At 41.9% G+C, this 18,833-nt stretch overlaps 2 protein-coding genes and 1 pseudogene across 2 annotated transcripts; all 3 read right to left on the bottom strand.

The window, feature by feature from the left end:
* Positions 1 to 2,103: 2,103 nt before the first annotated feature.
* Positions 2,104 to 3,064, bottom strand: LOC140897378 (olfactory receptor 5V1-like). The gene has a single exon (XM_073309944.1). It carries the CDS (start codon positions 3,062 to 3,064, stop codon positions 2,180 to 2,182), a length of 885 nt encoding a protein of 294 aa, XP_073166045.1. The 3' UTR covers positions 2,104 to 2,179.
* A 3,659-nt stretch (positions 3,065 to 6,723) lies between these two features.
* On the bottom strand, positions 6,724 to 7,680 carry LOC140896743 (olfactory receptor 6N1-like). Its single transcript, XM_073308791.1, has one exon. The coding sequence runs from the start codon at positions 7,678 to 7,680 to the stop codon at positions 6,724 to 6,726; it is 957 nt and encodes a 318-aa protein (XP_073164892.1).
* Positions 7,681 to 11,652: 3,972 nt separating this feature from the next.
* On the bottom strand, positions 11,653 to 18,577 carry LOC140896629 (olfactory receptor 11L1-like; annotated as a pseudogene).
* Between the last annotated feature and the right edge of the window lie 256 nt (positions 18,578 to 18,833).

Below are 18,833 nucleotides of genomic sequence, written 5' to 3'. Positions count from 1 at the left end.
ATGTTGTTCTCTGCTTGAAGGTCACTTAATCTGTGGTTTAAATCTGTCTTTTTGTTCAGCTCTGATGTAAGAGTCTTTTGGAGCGTTTCCAATTCCCGTAACTTTCTTTCATATTCACAATACAGTATCACAATTCCTTTCTCTAACTTTCCTTTCATCTGACCAGACCACCACAACATGCTATCCTTCATACTCATACCCTCATTCCATCCATCCTTTGCCATAGTCTTTTGAACTGTCCCATGTTTTATAAAATCAAAGATTCTCCCTCCTTTAGAGGGTATCATTGATACACCCTGGAGCCAGTCATACAACATTATTACCCAGCTTCCTGAAACCCACTCAAGCGGCATTTCAGGGGAACTGACTGAGCACACTCTTGTACGCAGCACTACTGAAGAACACTCTGGTGCTCAGTACTTGTACTGCAGCCTTCACTTACAGTGATCCCTGCAACCCGAAAACCCTGGCCACAAACAAAATCCTGTTCCATCCTCTTCTCTGTGCATCCTATATGTGGTTCATATTAAAAAAAAAAGGTGCTAAGGGGTGTCTCGGGGAGTCCCAAACCAAGGTGTGCACTAGAGGTGGTAAGTAAAAGGATACTCACCTCTATCCCTGGTTGTGAGAAACTCTCTGAGGATTCCCGATCACACCCTGCTCGCTATGCCAAACTGTGAAGCAAGGAGATTCTTTTCCCCAGGAATCAGGCAGGCACAGATAATACTGAAGGGGTTTATTCACGGTACCGGGAAGACTGACAGAACAGCTTCAAAAGTGTAGTACCACAGTGACCAATTATATACTTTTTCTTATCACTCCATTTGCACATATCTTATACTTACAGAGACAAACATGGTTTCAGAGAGAAAGAAAGCATTTAACATGACATTGACAGGAGCAGGACATACACATAAAACTATTTTAATTACATCAATTATCTATGACTACCTTAAAGTGAAGGGATGGAGTGGAGGAGGGGTGAGTGTTTACAGATATCCGGAGGGCTGTGAAGGCAGGGTTTGTTCTGTTCTAAGAGCCAAGTTACTGGGCAGACATTTGACCATACAAGTTTATCAAGTGTTTACAGCTGCCAGTGTCCTTGGGCTTCCAGTGTTCCTGCATGTTAGTTATGTGGGTTTCTGTCTCAGCTGCTAACTGAATTTGAACTCTTGCCTAACAGGATCTATCTATAAGCTGCTAGAAAGAATTTCCCCTACCAGAAGGCTTTGATTCTAATGTAAAATAGCATATATAGAGACTAACTAACCCAGTGTTGAATCAGGCCCACAATGTTGAAATACGCCTTAAAAGAAAGAGTCCAGAGCACCAGTTTCTGTGAATCAGTGTATCTCCATTGGCCAGCTCAGTAAATCTAGGGTAATCAGAGACACTGAAAAGTCCAGATAGAAGGGAGTGGGAAACATAGATGGCAAGTCAAGTTCTTTGGCCTGTGTCATGCAGACTAGATGAGAGTCCCTTCTGACCTTAAAATATGACTCAAAGACCAAAAAAATATTGACACACACTTTTATGCAGTTGCTCTATTTTATTATTATTTATTATTAGATTTGAAAAGGAAAAAAAATATGTAATCTCACAGGCACATACAACAGTTAACATTGCATTTGAATTCAGAGTTATTTTTCTCACTCATGCAATCATTGTTTCCCCCTGCCTGCTCCCCTCTCCCCAAATTATCCTCCATCACCTGGAAAAGAAAAATATCAGCCAAAACGTATCATACAAACACTGCTCCCTAAAGGAAGCAGCAGCAAGTATGAGTCCTAAAATTCAGTGAAATCTGTGTCTGCCAAAGTTTTAGGGCAGGATTTTCAAAGAAATGTGAAGGAATTAGGTGACACAACTTCCAGTGAAGTTTAGGTGTTTAACTCACTTCAACTGCTTTGAAATATCACCCTAAGTAACCCTCCAAAGTTTCTGGAAAATTCAAGCATGGAATACAGTGCTCCTAACCCCTAAAGTCCCTTTTAAAAATCTCAATCTTATTTTACAACTGCAAAGATCAAAATTAGCTGATTGGGGAGAGGTGCCAGTCTTCCAGAATCTCCTGCTGTAGGTCACTGATAGAGATCTGTTAATTTTACAGTCTGAAGTCTTGCAAAAGCCAGAAACTTACTGACAGCCCTTCTCGGGGCCTCTTTGACCTCTTTGTTCCTCAGACTGTAGATGAGGGGGTTGACCGTGGGGGCAGGACAGAGTAGAAGACAGAGAATATCTTGTGTAAGTCCTTTGAACGGTGGGCAGTTGGAACCATGTAGCCAATAATCAGAGTCCCATAAAATGTTGTGACAGTGACAATGTGAGAGGAGCAGGTAGAAAATGCCTTTTGACTCCCAGTGGTGGAAGGAATTCTCAGGATGGTGTTGAAGATGCAAACGTAGGACGCCAATGTGAATAGAAATGGGACCAGTGACCCGACAGAGGAGAGCGTGAAAATCGTGAGTTCTAGAAGCTGGGTATCACTAAAGGACAGTTTTATGGTGGGTAAGGAATCATAAAAGAAATGGTCAATTTCATTGGAGTCACAAAACTTTATTTTAGTCATTAAAATGATTACTATGATGCTGCCCAGAAAGCCACTTGTCCAGGAACAAGCCGCTAGCTGGAAACAAATACTGCCGTTCATCAGAGTGGCATAACGGAGTGGATTGCAGATTGTTAGATACCGATCATAAGACATCACTGCTAGCAGATAGTATTCTGTGGCTGCTAGGATACCAAAACAATAAAATTGTGTGATGCAGCCACTAACAGAAATGGTTCTGTCCCCCGTGAGGAGACTGGCCAGCACACTGGGCAGGATGGTGGAGGTATAACAGGTCTCCAAGCAGGACAAGTTCCCCAGGAAGAAGTACATGGGGGTGTGAAGGTGCTGATCAGCCACATCTAGCACAACAATGAGGATGTTCCCGGCCATGGTCACCATGTAGATTGCTAGAAACAGCAGACAGAGAAGAATCTGAAGTTCAGGGAGATTCCCAAATCCCAGGAGTACAAATTTCTCCATGGACCTTTGATTTCTACAGTCAGCATTTGCCATGGGATGTACCTAGGAATGAAGCAAATTCATTAATATATTTTAAAGATAAACTCAACTATATGCTTTTCACCAAATTTCATCTGAAATCTATAAATCCAAAACTTTTTTTAAAATCAGAACACGTTTTGGTTTTGAGCAGCTTTTGGCTGAAAATATTTAGTGCTTTGAGAAATATGTTTGCATTCAGTTCCTCAAAAAACAAAACACCCACCTCCACCAAAAAACAATTTTCAGGTTGTGACTTTTTCAGTGAAAAGTCAACATTTTCCATGGGGTTATACCAGTCAGCTCTGTGTTTTTGGGAAACCAGGATGTAGTATGTAGCCTGTCTGACTCATGAAAGACACCCCCCACCACCACCAGTCTCTTGTTGAACCAAAATCGATCAGAGAAAAGGTTTGCAGAGAGCAATGAAGGCTGGATGGGAGACAAACCTAGACCCCTCCTGACAAGGGTGAAAAGATTAAGACATCTCCATTTGTATACAGAATGGAAAACAGAGACAACTCCCCTAGCCTCATCTGCATGAAAGATGGGACAGGGAGACATTTCAATTTGCATACAGAATGGAAAACAGAGAACCGCACTGAACTCTGGGATCAGAAAAATTGGGATGCACTGCATCATGGGACTCTCTGCTCCAGATGTTAATGAACCGACACCTGCACACACCCAGCTCAGCAATTATCAGACCAATTCTAGTAATAAATCCTTGACTGATATCCAAAATACTAAAGCAGCCTAATTGCATTGTAAGCTCCCTGGAAGAAAACACCACCCATAGCCAAGACTGATCAGCTTCTATTATCTAGCCTAAAGAAAACCCTTAAGTCATCAGTTTACCCATAAACAAATCTAGTGTTCTCCCTTGAATCATTGTATTTTCTCTACTAAAACCCCTACCTATGCCCAAGTAAGTGTTCTGATGCTTAGATCCAAACTATGCATCAGTTCCATGGGACTCCATCTTCTCCTGACTGATCGTGCTGGGGGCACTGCCTGTCTCCAGTACTCAGGACCCAGAGCTACCACCATCACCTGGGAATCCTGACCAGTTCAAACCTCATGGAATGGGTGAGATCACCCTCTTTCTCTCTGGTTTCAGAGTAGCAGCCATGCTAGTCTATATTCGCAAAAAGAAAAGGAGTACTTGTGGCACCTTAGAGACTAACAAATTTATTTGAGCATAAGCTTTCGTGAGCTACAGCTCACATCACTGGATGCATTCAGTGGAAAATACAGTGGGGAGATTTATATACATAGAGAACATGAAACAATGGGTGTTACCATACACACTGTAACGAGGGTGATCACTTAAGGTGAGCTACTACCAGCAGAAGAGGGAGGGGGGGAAACCCTTTTGTAGTGATAATCAAGGTGGGCCATTTCCAGCAGCTGACAAGAACGTCTGAGGAACAGTGTGTGGGGGGGGGGAATAAACATGGGGAAATAGTTTTACTTTCTGTAATGACCCATCCACTCCCAGTCTCTATTCAAGCTGAAGTTAATTGTATCCAGTTTGCAATTTAATTCCAATTCAGCAGTCTCTCCTTGGAGTCTGTTTTTGAAGTTTTTTTGTTGAAGAATTGCAACTTTTAGGTCTGTAATCGAGTGACCAGAGAGACTGAAGTGTTCTCCGACTGGTTTTTGAATGTTATAATTCTTGACATCTGATTTGTGTCCATTTATTCTTTTACGTAGAGACTGTCCAGTTTGACCAATGTACATGGCAGAGGGGCATTGCTGGCACATGATGGCATCTATCACATTGGTAGATGTGCAGGTGAATGAACCTCTGATAGTGTGGCTGATGTTATTAGGCCCTATGATGGTGTCCCCTGAATAGATCTGTGGACACAGTTGGCAACGGGCTTTGTTGCAAGGATAGGTTCCTGGGTTAGTGGTTCTGTTGTGTGGTGTGTGGTTGCTGGTGAGTATTTGCTTCAGGTTGGGGGGCTGTCTGCAAGCAAGGACTGGCCTGGCTCCCAAGATCTGTGAGAGTGATGGGTCGTCCTTCAGGATTGGTTGTAGATCCTTGCTGATGCGTTGGAGAGGTTTTAGTTGGGGGCTGAAGGTGATGGCTTGTGGTGTTCTGTTCTTTTGTTTGTTGGGCCTGTCCTGTAGTCGGTGACTTCTGGGTACACTTCTGGCTCTGTCAATCTGTTTCTTCACTTCAGCAGGTGGGTATTGTAGTTGTAAGAATGCTTGATAGAGATCATGTAGGTGTTTGTCTCTGTCTGAGGGGTTGGAGCAAATGCGGTTGTATCGTAGAGCTTGGCTGTAGACAATGGATCATGTGGTGTGGTCTGGATGAAAGCTGGAGGCATGTAGGTAGGAATAGCGGTCAGTAGGTTTCCGGTATAAGGTAGTGTTTATGTGACCATCGCTTATTAGCACTGTAGTATCCAGGAAGTGGATCTCTTGTGTGGACTGGTCCAGGCTGAGGTTGATGGTGGGATGGAAATTGTTGAAATCATGGTGGAATTCCTCAAGGGCTTCTTTTGCATGGGTCCAGATGATGAAGATGTCATCAATGTAGCGCAAGTAGAGTAGGGGCATTAGGGGATGAGAGCTGAGGAAGCATTGTTCTAAGTCAGCCATAAAAATGTTGGCATACTGTGGGGCCATGCGGGTACCCATAGCAGTGCTGCTGATTTGAAGGTATACATTGTCCCCAAATGTGAAATAGTTATGGGTGAGGACAAAGTCACAAAGTTCAGCCACCAAGTTTGCTGTGACATTATTGGGGATACTGTTCCTGACGGTTTGTAGTCCATCTTTGTGTGGAATGTAGATGTGGAGGGCTTCTACATCCATAGTGGCCAGGATGAAGTTTTCAGGAAGATCACCAATGGATTGTAGTTTCCTCAGGAAGTCAATGGTGTCTCGAAGACAGCTGGGAGTGCTAGTAGCATAGGGCCTGAGGAGGGAGTCTACATAGCCAGACAATCCTGCTGTCAGGGTGCCAATGCCTGAGATGATGGGGCATCTTAAGTGATCACTCTCGTTACAGTGTGTATGGTAACACCCATTGTTTCATATTCTCTATGTATATAAATCTCCCCACTGTATTTTCCACTGAATGCATCCGATGAAGTGAGCTGTAGATCATGAAAGCTTATGCTCAAATAAAATTGTTAGTCTCTAAGGTGCCACAAGTACTCTTTCTCTCTGTTTTCCTTTCTACCTCAGGTATTAACCTTTAATAATGTATGTTATGTTGGTTTAGCCCTCCTTGTGTAGTTATCACTATTGTTCAATAAATAACTTTTATGGTAAAGCTGGTTGCTTCTCTCTCTCTCTCTGAACTTTACTCTTTTGTGTTTTTATCTTCCCACATTTACTCTGAGAATACAGACTAACACGGCTGCTCCTCTGAAATCTGTCATGCAAGGCACTGAATTTAGCCGTATGGAGTGGAAATCTATCAACTTCATGAGAAAACTCGTACAGAAACTACAATCCATCGGTGATCTTCCTGAAAACACCATCCTGAAAGCCGCAGACAGAGATGGTGCTTATTTCAGTGGTTTCTTAAGAGTGAACCAAAATTGCCAAGACTATGATAGGGAACAAGACATTGATTGATTGCCTTTCAGATTCAAAAACACAGCTCAGGGTATCACGTTTTAGTGTAACCTAAATGAGTTAGCTCAGTGTCACCAAATTCTCACAAAAGCCACAAATCGATTGAGAGATTTCCTCAAAGCCTCCTTGACCTCTTTGTTTCTCAGGCTGTAGATGAGGGGGTTGAGCATTGGAGTCAGGACTGTGTAGAAGACAGCGAACACTTTGTTCAGGTTTCTCAGTGTATGTGTTTTTGGTACGACATACACCATGATTAGGGTCCCGTAGAAGGTTGTAACTACAATCAGGTGAGAGGAGCAGGTGGAAAATGCCCTTTGCTTCCCAGTAGTGGATGGGATTCTTACGACAGTGGCTATGATACAGATATAGGATGTCAGAGTTAATAGAAATGGGGGAAAGATATCTATGGAAGCAAAACAGAAAGCAACAAGTTCTATCAAGTAGGTATCACTGCAGGACAGTTGGACCACTGGGGTAAAGTCACAGAAGAAATGGTCAATTTTACTGGGGCCACAAAAAGTTAATTGTGACATCAAACATATTAATATGGTGACAACCACAAAGGCAATGATGCAAGATCCTGCTGCTAACTGGAGGCAAAACTTGCCATTCATAACAGTTCCATAATGCAGTGGTTTACATATAGCTAAATACCGATCATAAGACATCACAGATAAGAGGTAACATTCTGTAGCTGCCAGGCCACCAAAGAAATAATACTGTACAAAACAACCACTAACAGAAATGGTTCTGTCCCCAGTCAGGAGACTGGCCAGCACCCTGGGCAGAATGTTGGAGGTGTAGCAGGTCTCCAAGCAGGACAAAATCCCCAGGAAGAAGTACATGGGGGTGTGAAGGCACTGATTAACCATAACTAATGCTGCAATGAGGATGTTCCCAGCCAGGGTCACAATGTAGATCAGTAGAAAGAGCAGGAAGAGAAAGCTCTTCAGTTCAGAGAGTTTTCCAAATCCCAGGAGGATGAATTCCTTGACAGCCGTTTTGTTTCCTAGTTCTGTGTCTGCCATGGGTTCTACCTTGAAAGAGAAAACAAACTGAACTGGCAGTTGAAGAACATCAGGGTACTTTTCAATGTACTGTTTCTATTTCATTGCACAAATGCTGAGTCCTCTACTTCCCCTTCTGGTGATGTGTCCATATCGCTGGTGCATCTCTGACCTTCTGTTTTGGATCATGCACATTCTAGTTTCCCACCTTCTCCAAGAGATCAACAAATTCTCTACCAATCCATACCCCTGACAGAACTCTGAAAGTTTAATTTTATAAATCCTCAGTGGTACCCTAAACTCCAAATATTTTACAGCAGAAATAATTTCCTAGGCTGAGGCTTCACTACTTATCATGTTTTTTTTCTTGTTTCATAAGATAAACATTTACCATTATGAACTAATAACCCCTAATGTCACCCATTCTTTAAAGGAGGGTCAGACACAATTCTTCTAAGAGTTGTCCTCTCAATCCTGATTTCTTTCTTTATCTCCCTATCTCTCCCTTTTAATATATTTGTTTTTCTCGTCACCATTTTTGAAGTGTTGAACATCATTATACTTAGGCATTATAAAATGGAACACACTGAAGAAGATCAGAGGAGTGTTTTGTTCAGTGTCCCATCCCTCACAATGTCAACAGACATTTTCTCCCAAGGAAATGCTGATTTTTAGTTGAAAAAAAAAGTTAAAACCTCAAAACATTTTTAAAAAAATATTTGTCAGTTATTTTTGCTTTGGCCACTGAATTGACTGAAAATTACTGAACATTTTTCAACACCAAAAAAACATTTCCTGTTTTTGCCTGAAAGTGTTCTCTCTTATTTTGTATTCTTGGCATTTCATGTAAAAATGAAAGAATTTTGCAGGAAAGCAGAGCCTTTTGGTGAAAGCCCTTGTTTTATCAAAATCTCAATTTTACAGAAAACTTTGGATGGAAAGTTTTGGACCAGTCTTAATATCAACACAAGACTTGGATTTTGATTTGAATAATCAGAATATGTCCAGGTACATTACATAATCTATAGTTTCATAAACAAAATAAATACCTTTGTTTCAGGGCATAAAGCAATGAATATCTGTCTGGGATAATAAAGAAATGTGTTATATAATTCCTTTGCTTCCTCAGAAGCATTTGATACTGACCACTGTCAAATAGAGGCTATTGATTATATGGACCACTGAACTCCTCCATTCTGGATCCATTCCTATATTCCTGTCCAACTATAGGATCTTCCTCTTACTATGGTGGGAGAATTTTAGGATTTTGATTTGGTTGTGTCTCCATACCGTGGTCAAGAAGGGACCATAGATTTTGGATGTTCTGCCTGAAATATGTTCAAGGCATCCGGTTTTCAGAAAGTGCATCTTTGAGTTGTCTCAGTTCAGCCTTCTTAATATTTAGGTACCACAAAATGGTTAGACAATTTTGAAATTCTTGGCCACTGCCCTGAGAATAACTCCATTACTTCCAGTGTGAATGCAAGGAGAAATTAGTCACCCCTGATTCACACTGATTTAAATGAGAGAACCTATTGTATTGATTTAAATGGGATTACACCAAGTCTGCGATTATAGCTAGAGTTTTCAGCTCAATGTTCTGGATTAAAAAAAAATATTTGGACTCTGCAGTAAGTCTATAGTGACGACAGAAAGAGAGAGAAAAAGGGGGAGGAGAAAGGTATATGGAAATGGTTAGATAGATAGATAGATAGATAGATAGATAGATAGATAGATAGATAGATAGATGAGGTGTATGGGGAAAGAAAGAAAGACCTATCCCCATACACATTTATCTATCTATCTATCTATCTATCTCTGAACTCTTCTCTATTTTTTCAGACCTTCTTGAATTGTGTATGTTCTTTTAATTCTGTTTCATATAATAATGGAATTACTCCTCATTTTAATCTGGTCTATGGAATTATTCAGATCAGTCAATTATTCACATTCATCAACATTCCCAGTGATTCCGGAGAAGAAGAAGCATGATAAGACATAGTTTTGACACAGCACATTGAATATTCCTAGCCCGTTAAAGACCATTCTTCCCCACCACCACGGTGAGGTGGCCGGAGTACGGTGCAGAGAAGCTCATGTTTGCCACTTCAAAATCCCATGATTTAATTGAAACAGAAATGGTGGAAATGTTTTACCTTTAAATCTGTTCTAAGTGAGGCGGATTTTCAGATACTGCCCCTTTTCCCAGTGATTCAGAGACCAGGATACTGGTTCTGCAGTTTATCTTCTACCATCATCTGCTTCACGTTCTTTAACAGTGCCAGGAAAGAGATCTACTCCGAGTGTTCTATATGGTGCTATTTGCCTTGTGCCCAGTTCCTACAAGAGAGACCCTCTCAAGATTTCACTTTTATCCTTTCTGTGGGAAGGCGACATCTCCCTTGATGCTAACATTGATTAATGAGAAGGAAAACTCAATAACATGCTAGCACTGTCGACGGTACAAACACCAGAGTGAATGGAGGCAAATTTCTATCCTCCAAGGAAATGGCCTTCCTTACTACATGCAGGTGATGAGGTCACTGGTCACCTCCAATTATGGTGCCACAGTCCAAGAAGAGATGCTTACAAGAAACCTATTGCAGATTTTCCCACCCAATCGCTGTTTAGGAGACTCTTTAAAAAAAAAGAGTGGAGTCCCTCACCCATGTCTTCAGGGTGGCCAGAGAAAGGGAGGGTGTGACACCTGTTCATGTACTCAGTGTACAGTTCATGGTTGGGATTTTCCGAGATGCCGCTGACTTTCAAGTGGACCTGTGCTCTTAAATCATGTAGACACTCGTGAAAAGCCTAGCCTCAGGTCCCAGACTGCTATGGAGACACAAATGTCTACACACACACATCTTAGTGACTTCACATTTTTCGTTATCTAGGCTCTAATATGCCCATCAATGTGGCATCAGGGAGTGTCACACACATTCATGGATTTATTCTCCCAGCATCCAAGTGCATCATTATGCACAAGGGAAACTGAGGCAAGGGGAGATTCAACAGCATCTCCAAGACACACAGTGAATGTGTGAGAGAGCCAAGTAGAGTCTTAGACTCACAGACTTTGAGGACAGAAGAGATCATCATGATCATCTAGTCTGACCTCCTGCACATCACAGACCAGAGATGCTCAGCAGCCCGCTCCTGTAAGAGGCCCATAACCTCTGGCTAAGTTACTAAAGTCTTCAAATCATGATTTAAAGATTTCAAGTTACACAGAATCCACCATTTACTCCAGTTAAAACCAGCAAGTGACTGACAAAAAGTCAGAGTAGATGATCACAACCGTCCTTTCTAGCCCCGGAATCTATACATTTATAAGTATCAGAGGGGTGGGCTGTGTTAGTCTGGATCTGTAAAAGCAGCAAAGAGTCCTGTGACACCTTATAGACTAACAGATGTATTGGAGCATAAGCTTTCGTGGGTGAATACCCACTTCATCGGTAAATTTATAAATTTATAAATTGGTAATTTATAAATCTGTAAGTTATTGGCCTCAACACAGGGGTAACTGGGTGAAATTTAGTGGCCTGTTATTTACCGGTTCTTTAGAAAGTCTTCCTAGTTTCTTTGGAAATCTCAGTCACAATGGGTCTATCTATAAACTGCTGGAAAGAATTTCCTCTACCAGAAGGCTTTGATTCAAATGAAAAGTAGCATATATAGAGACTAAGTAAGCCAGTGTTGAATCAGGCCCACAATGTTGAAATATGCCTTAAAAGAAAGAGTCCAGAGTTTCTGTGAATCAGTGCATCTCCACTGACCAGCTCAGTAAATCTAGGGTAATCAGAGACTCTGAAAAGTCCAGATAGGAGGGAGTGGGAAACATAGATGGCTGGTCACGTTCTTTGGCCTGTGTCATGAAGACTAGATCAGAGTCCCTTCTGACCTTAAAATATGACTCAAAGACCAAAAAAATATTGACCCAAACTTTTATGCAGTTGCCCTGTTTTATTATTAGATTTGCAAAGAGAAGCATGATGTAATTCCACAGGCATCTACAACAGTTAACATTGCATTTGAATTCAGATTTATTTTTCTCACTCATGCAATCATTGTTTCCCCCTTCCTTCTCCCCTCTCCCCAAATTATCCTCCATCACCTGGAAAAGAAAAATATCAGCCAAAGCATACCATACGAATACTGCTCCCTAAAGGCAGCAGCAGCAAGTATCAGTCCTAAAATTCAGTGAAATCCGTGTCTGCCAAAGTTTTAGGGCAGGATTTTCAAAGAAATGTGAAGGAATTAGGTGACTCCCAACTTCCAATTTAGGTGATTAAATCCCTTTGGTGATTAACTCCAATGTAGGTGTTTAACTCCCTTCAACTCCTTTGAGATATCACCCTAAGTAACCCTCCAAAAGTTTCTGGAAAATCAAAGCATGGAATACAGTGCTCCTAACCCCTAAAGTCCCTTTTAAAAATCTCAATCTTATTTTACAACTGCAAAGATCAAAATTAGCTGATTGGGGAGAGGTGCCAGTCTTCCAGAATCTCCTGCTCTGGTCACTGACAGAGATCTGTTAATTTTACAGTCTGAAGTCTTGCAAAAGCCAGAAACTTACTGACAGCCCTTCTCGGGGCCTCTTTGACCTCTTTGTTCCTCAGACTGTAGATGAGGGGGTTGACCATGTGGGTCAGGACTGTTTAGAAGACAGAAAATACCTTGTATAAGTCCTTTGAATGGTGGGCAATTGGAACCATGCAGCCAATAATCAGAGTCCCATAAAATGTTGTGACAGTGACAATGTGAGAGGAGCAGGTAGAAAATGCCTTTTGCCTCCCGGTGGTGGAAGGAATTCTCAGGATGGTGTTGATGATGCAAACGTAGGATGCCAATGTGAATAGAAATGGGACTAGTCACCTGACGCAGGAGACCATGAAAATGGTGAGTTCTAGAAACTGGGGAACAGTAGAGGATAGTCTTATGATGGGTGTGGAATCACAAAAGAAATAGTCAATTTCATTGGAGCCACAAAACTTTATTTTAGTCATTAAAATGATTACTGTGGTACTGCTCAGAAAGCCACTTGTCCAGGAACAAGCCGCTAGCTGGAAACAAACACTGCCGTTCATCAGAGTGGCATAACAGAGTGGATTGCAGATCACTAGATACCAATCGTAAGACATCACTGCTAGCAGATAGTATTCTGTGGCTGCTAGGATACCAAAACAATAAAATTGTGTCATGCAGCCACTAACAGAAATGGTTCTGTCCCCCGTGAGGAGACTGGCCAGCACCCAGGGCAGGATGCTGGAGGTGTAGCAGATCTCCAAGCAGGACAAGTTCCCCAGGAGGAAGTACATAGGGGTGTGAAGGCGCTGATCAGCCACATCTAGCACAACAATGAGGATATTTCCAGCCATGGTCACCATGTAGATCACTAGAAACAGGAAGCAGAGAAGAATCTGAAGTTCAGGGAGATTCCCAAATCCCAGGAGGACAAATTCCTCAATGGACGTTTGATTTCTACAGTTAGCATTTGCCCTGGGATGTATCTAGGGGAAATGAAGCAAACTTGTTAATATATTTTAAAGATAAACTCAACTTTTAAGTCAATTCATTGTCGAACTAGATGAAAACTAACAAACTCTGCAATATAAGTTGAATATCGCAGTGAACTGAAATGTCATCAGTTTAATTGCAGAAATGTTCAAAAATCTATGCCCTCTCTTCATAGAATCCCCATCATTAGAGATGGTTAAGAAAAGGTTAGACAAATAGCTCTCAGGGATGGTCCAGGTTTCCTTGGTTTCCAGGTGGTCTGGACTTGAAAACTTCTTGAGCTCCCTTCCAGCCCTACAATTCTATAATTTTCTGTTACTTGATCAAGCCTCCAGGAAATTGTCCAGGTTGCTTGGTATCAGGACTACTGTGATATGTTATTTAAGATGTGAGTACCTATCTTCTTCACTAACAGAGCAAAGAAAAACTGTGTGTCTCTGGAAACGCCACTACACTTCAAAAAATCAGAAAACGGCTTCATTTCCCTTTGGATTAGGACTGATTAAGATTTTGTAATGGAATACTGGGGTTTGGAGTAACTGAAAGTCTTCATGGAAAGTATATGATTTTCACCAAATTTCGTCTGAAATCTGTAAACCCCAAACTTTTTTTTTTTTTTAAATATGAACATGTTTCAATTTTGAGCAGCCTTTGGCTGAAAATATTTAGTACATTGACAAATAGGTTTGCATTCAGTTGCTGAAAATCCCAGAACATCCACTCTCCACCAAAGAAACAATTTTCAGGTTTTGGCTTTTTCAATGAAAAATGAAAAAATTTCCATGGGGATGGAGGATTAAACCCATCCAATGGGAGTCCTGATATATTAGAGAACAAAGGGGCTGCTAAAATGAGATTACACTTCTGATGCCAGGAATTAATATCACAGCACAGCCCAAGTAAAATAAAATAAAATACAGTCTAATCTGGTTCGCTGATGTTTCACTTTTTAACCTGACAAGGAAGTGTTCTTCAAATGCAGGGTTTCCACAGGATACATCACTATCAAAGGCACAGCTGGAATTGCAGAAAATATTATAACAGATCATACAAATGTTCTGTTCTTTCTAAAATTCAGCCACAGAATTAGCTCTGATGGGGATACCTGATGTGAACACCATGAAACACAAAGATATGTTTGGTTGCACTGGTGGGAAAAATATTGTTGTTTATTTTATTCATTGTCCAGATCATCTTGTGTTTACAAAAATTTCTTAAAGCAGCTGATCTCTCTCTCTCTCTCTCTCTCTCTCTCTCAGTTTCAATATGCACAACATTTTATTAGCCCAGCACAAATGCATATTAGTAAAAATAATATCAATGGCATCTAATTTGCTTTCAAGACTGAAATTGTATCAGTCTAAAATAATATTTTGACAGACCTTCCAGTCAAAACATCCAGACGGAAAGCACTGAATTCTATATAGGTATATGAGCCTTGCTCTCTCCTTCCTTTGCAAAGGGATTTAAAAGTTGTGGGGGGAAATTCCAGACTGGATGTTTCTATTCTCCAGCAGCAATGGTAATATTTTTGCATCTACTTTACACTCAAATTTTTAAATAGCCCAATGGACTTAGGAACCTTAGTACTATTGACTGTCAATAAGACTTAGGCGAAGGGCCAGAGTTTTAAAGGTATTGAGGTATTATAAAGGTATTTTAAATCAATAGATGTTAGGGATATAGGTGCTTTTGAAAACCACACTAGGCACCCTACATACCCTTAAAATGTGTGTCTGAGTGCCTAGGTGACTTTTGAAAATGGGATTTAGAATGTTAAGCTGCTTAGGGGTGCTTTTGAAAATTTTACCCCTAATTCCCATTTAATTTCTGTAGCAGTAGCGAGCCTAAATTCTTTAGGGCCCCATTTGAGAATCCCATGTTACGGCTTATAATGAAATTTCCTCTGCATCTTAATAATTATAAATGATTCCGTAACGAGCAATCACTAATAAGATAAATAAAAAGCCCCTGAACATTTAAACTAAAAGCCTAGAGATAAAACTAGTAAAGTTTCTCTTAAAAAACAAAACTCTAGAAGCCTATAGAATTCAATAGAGAAAAAAATAATTGCTTTAAAGTTTTTAAACCAACCTAAACAATATAAAATCTTTGCTAGGCTGGTTTAAAAATTACTCAGAGAAGTTATCATTGTCTATTCAGTGTCTTTAGCATTATCCCGTTAGGAGAAGAAAATAAGATAATTAGCATAAAGTACATAGATCCTGATTTAAAAAAAAAATCATGATTACATTCAAGACACAAGTTACTATGGACTTGACTTTAATCATGTTCTGAAGTCCTGTTGGAGTTAATGGGTGAAATCTTAGCAAAACTCCTCTTGATTTAAATAGTCACTGAATTTGCTTAGAAAGGACTTAAAGCACATATTTAAAGTTAAGCACATCCTTAAAGTCTATCCTGAGTTGGAGCCATAAAACATTCCTTTTTCCCTCAAAATGATTTATTAAAATCAACAATTAATTCATTTTCTCAGCAATCATATATGACAGGCATTTTACTGTAGCAAGCACTGGATGAAAAATGTTGAAAGGGAAACATCAAAATTGTCCATGAAAATATGGAATTTTGGAAAACTGGATAACCAAAATGTTTTCATTTTTTGGTATTCAGTGAAAGAATGAAAGAAAACCCCAAACTTAAACACACTGAAAAATACTTTTTGTTAAATAAATTTGGGGGGAAAATTTAAAAAAAAAACAATTTTAGTGAAATTTTCATTTTTGAAAAAAAGTAATTTGAAATGAAACAAATGTTGAGCAAGGATATAATGTATTCAAAACACTGAGTGAAGGCCATGTAAAAGTGGTGATATTTTATTTTGGTTTATTTTATCATATTATGTATACACATTATTATACATTAATTTTTATTTTATATCAATTATTTTTATTTAAAAAGTTAAACTGACATATATACACACATAGCAAAGTTCTGATTTCAGTTAACAAAAAATAGCCATTTTTAAAGGTATTAACGTGCATAGGGGGATTTTCAGAAACACCCTAAGGCACCAAAAACTAAAGAAAAACTAGAGAATGCTGTTGAAAAATCCAACTAGGCTCCCGATACCTTTTTAAAATCACTCCCAAAATGACCTCAAAAGTAATCACATCGGTTTCCATCTCCAAATCTGATGAACAGACATTAACAGACATTAAACTTTAGAAAATGACAGAGGAAGTTTTCCACCTCTAAGATGAGGCACCAGTCGGGGGATGAAGGGGGCAGCTTGAATTGCAGACATCAACCTTTGGACTCTGGATTCTTGCATCAGGATATGGTCCAACAAGACTATTTTCTATCCTGATTCCTTTAACCTACCTAACTCAGAATCTATATATGGAAGGAGACCCTACCCATAATGCCTGGTTTTACTGCCTTAATTGTATCATTTTGTCCTGCATCCATTCCCACACAATGTTAATGTCTCTTTGGATGCATTGTTCATCCCCCATACGAGAAGGGTAGCAAGTACCATTGGCCCGCGATGGGCACTTGAGATGAGAGGGAAGGGAAAGGGACTAGCTCATTTATGATCCCAGACGGAATAAACACCCGTGTTCCTTCCATGTGACGAAACTGCTGCTACTTCCCTCCGTGGTCGTTCCACCCCCCATGGAGCAGCAACCGACAACGCCAACACATGTCGCCCTCAGAGGAAAACTAGACACCTATTCTGAATCTCAAAGGAAAAGAAATGAAGAGAGGTAAATAAATAAATAAATAAAAAAGATGTGAACTTTGAAACTGAAATGTGGTGGGTGAGAGACCATGGGACCTGACCCGTGCGCCCAATCACAGCTGAGGAGCTTCTCAGCAGTCCGTCCCCACCCTGCCCCCCGCCCCCGCACTGTGTGTGTGTGGACAGTTTTAACAATCCCCCCCCCCACCCCTATCGGGTACGAGTTGGGGTAGACCCAGTCAGTCCTTTCCAGATGCCTGACTGGGCCTTGTTCACCTGCTGAGGGTGAGACTGATCACCAGGTTTAGGTTCAGGAAGGAATTTTCCAGAGGCCAGACTTTCTCAGGACCCCCTGCTGTTATCATATGGGCATGTCTCAGCTGCTCCTCCTATATGGGGGATGTATGATCGCTATAAGGGTGACCAGATAGCAAGTGTGAAAAATCGGGAGGGGTGGGGGTAATAAGAGCCTCTATATAAGAAAAAGACACAAAAATCGGGCCTGTCCCTATAAAATCAGGCCATCTGGTCAACCCCAATCATCACAGGGGCAAGGGCTTCTTCAGCAAACCCCCCTCTCTCTGTGCCCCATGCGGACGGGGCTGGACAGCAGTCTCACTCCGGCCATGCGGCCACCCCAGTCTGGGAGTGAGGGGCGGCGCCCACCCGTGGCTTCTGGACCCACAGACAAAGCTCGGGGGGAACCAGTCCCATTTATACTTGCTGGACACAAGGCTCTTGCTCTTGTTGTACAGGAGGCTATATGCGACCCCCCTGTTATACACTGAGCAATGAGGGCTCCCCTCCGTGTGGGCAGAGGCGAGACCCTGCGCTCCAGGGACGAGGTAGCTGGTGTACAGACCCCGCCGGAGCGGGGCGTGTCGGCAGGCGCCACTCTGCCTTGGACGGGGGTCATCTCCGCTTGAGCAAGCGAGACTCCCCGCAACCTCCAGGCACCTCTTCCGTCAGTGGACGGTGACCCTGACTCCGGGAGAGACCCCCGGGAGAGCGAGAGAGAGACGGGGTGTCCCTCGGCTGGGCCCCCTGGGGCGAGATTCAGCCCAGCCGCAGCGGGGTACACAAGGTAATAGGTGGAGAGGGGAGGGAGGGAGCGAGCCAGGCTGGAGGGCCTCCGGGCTCCGCTCCCCTCTCTGCACCTGCCTGAGTCCCCCCACTCAGGGCTTTTCCCAGCGTGTACCCAGCTCACACAACCTTGTGTCACGGCTCCGGGCCAAGCCTTCGGAATGAGCCAAGTGAAAAGGGCAACGCGGCCCCTGGCCGGGCTGGGCGGGGAATCGCCCCGCCCTCCTGGAACTGCCTCCGGGGACGCCGCGCGGATCGCAGCTCATGGAGACTTCCAGAGCCGGGCCCCGTTGCGCTCGCAGCAGGAAGGGGACAGAAACACCTGCCTTTAACGTTCCGTTTCATCTGATTGGTGACCACAGAGACTGAAACACCATCGCCACACGGGGCTGGTTACCGGAGGGCCTCTGACACCGACGCTATGCTCGCACTTCCGTCCGCAAAACCTGGCTACGGGAGCGCTCCGCTCAGCGGCGGGCTCCGCTACGCTGCTGTCAACTCGTCAGTGCGGACACGGCCTCAGGTTTGTTTCAGAGAGACAAGGCGGGTCCGGGCATATCTGTTACTGGTCCCACTGCCCTTGGTGAGAGAGACAAACTTCCAGCTTACACAGAGCCCTTCAAGTTTTATTTCGACATTTTAAAAACTACGCCTTTCAAAAACCTTATTTATAAACCTTAACTATCGTCTGTGCACCTACTCAAAATCGCTAAAAATCCACCCAAAATATTTCTTTTTTTCCAGATTGTATTAAACTGTTTTTCATTTCAGTAAGAAAACATAGGTAATTGTTGTTTTGAGTCAATCCTGATTAGATTTAAGGATCGTTTCGTTTAGATTTAACGCTGGTCGGTTGCCTAACTGGACA

Source organism: Lepidochelys kempii, chromosome 13 (assembly GCF_965140265.1).
Source record: "Lepidochelys kempii isolate rLepKem1 chromosome 13, rLepKem1.hap2, whole genome shotgun sequence".
In the NCBI taxonomy this organism is placed as follows: Eukaryota; Metazoa; Chordata; order Testudines; family Cheloniidae; genus Lepidochelys; species Lepidochelys kempii.
Note: the sequence above shows the minus strand (reverse complement) of the source record. Positions and strands in the feature narration are given on the sequence as shown.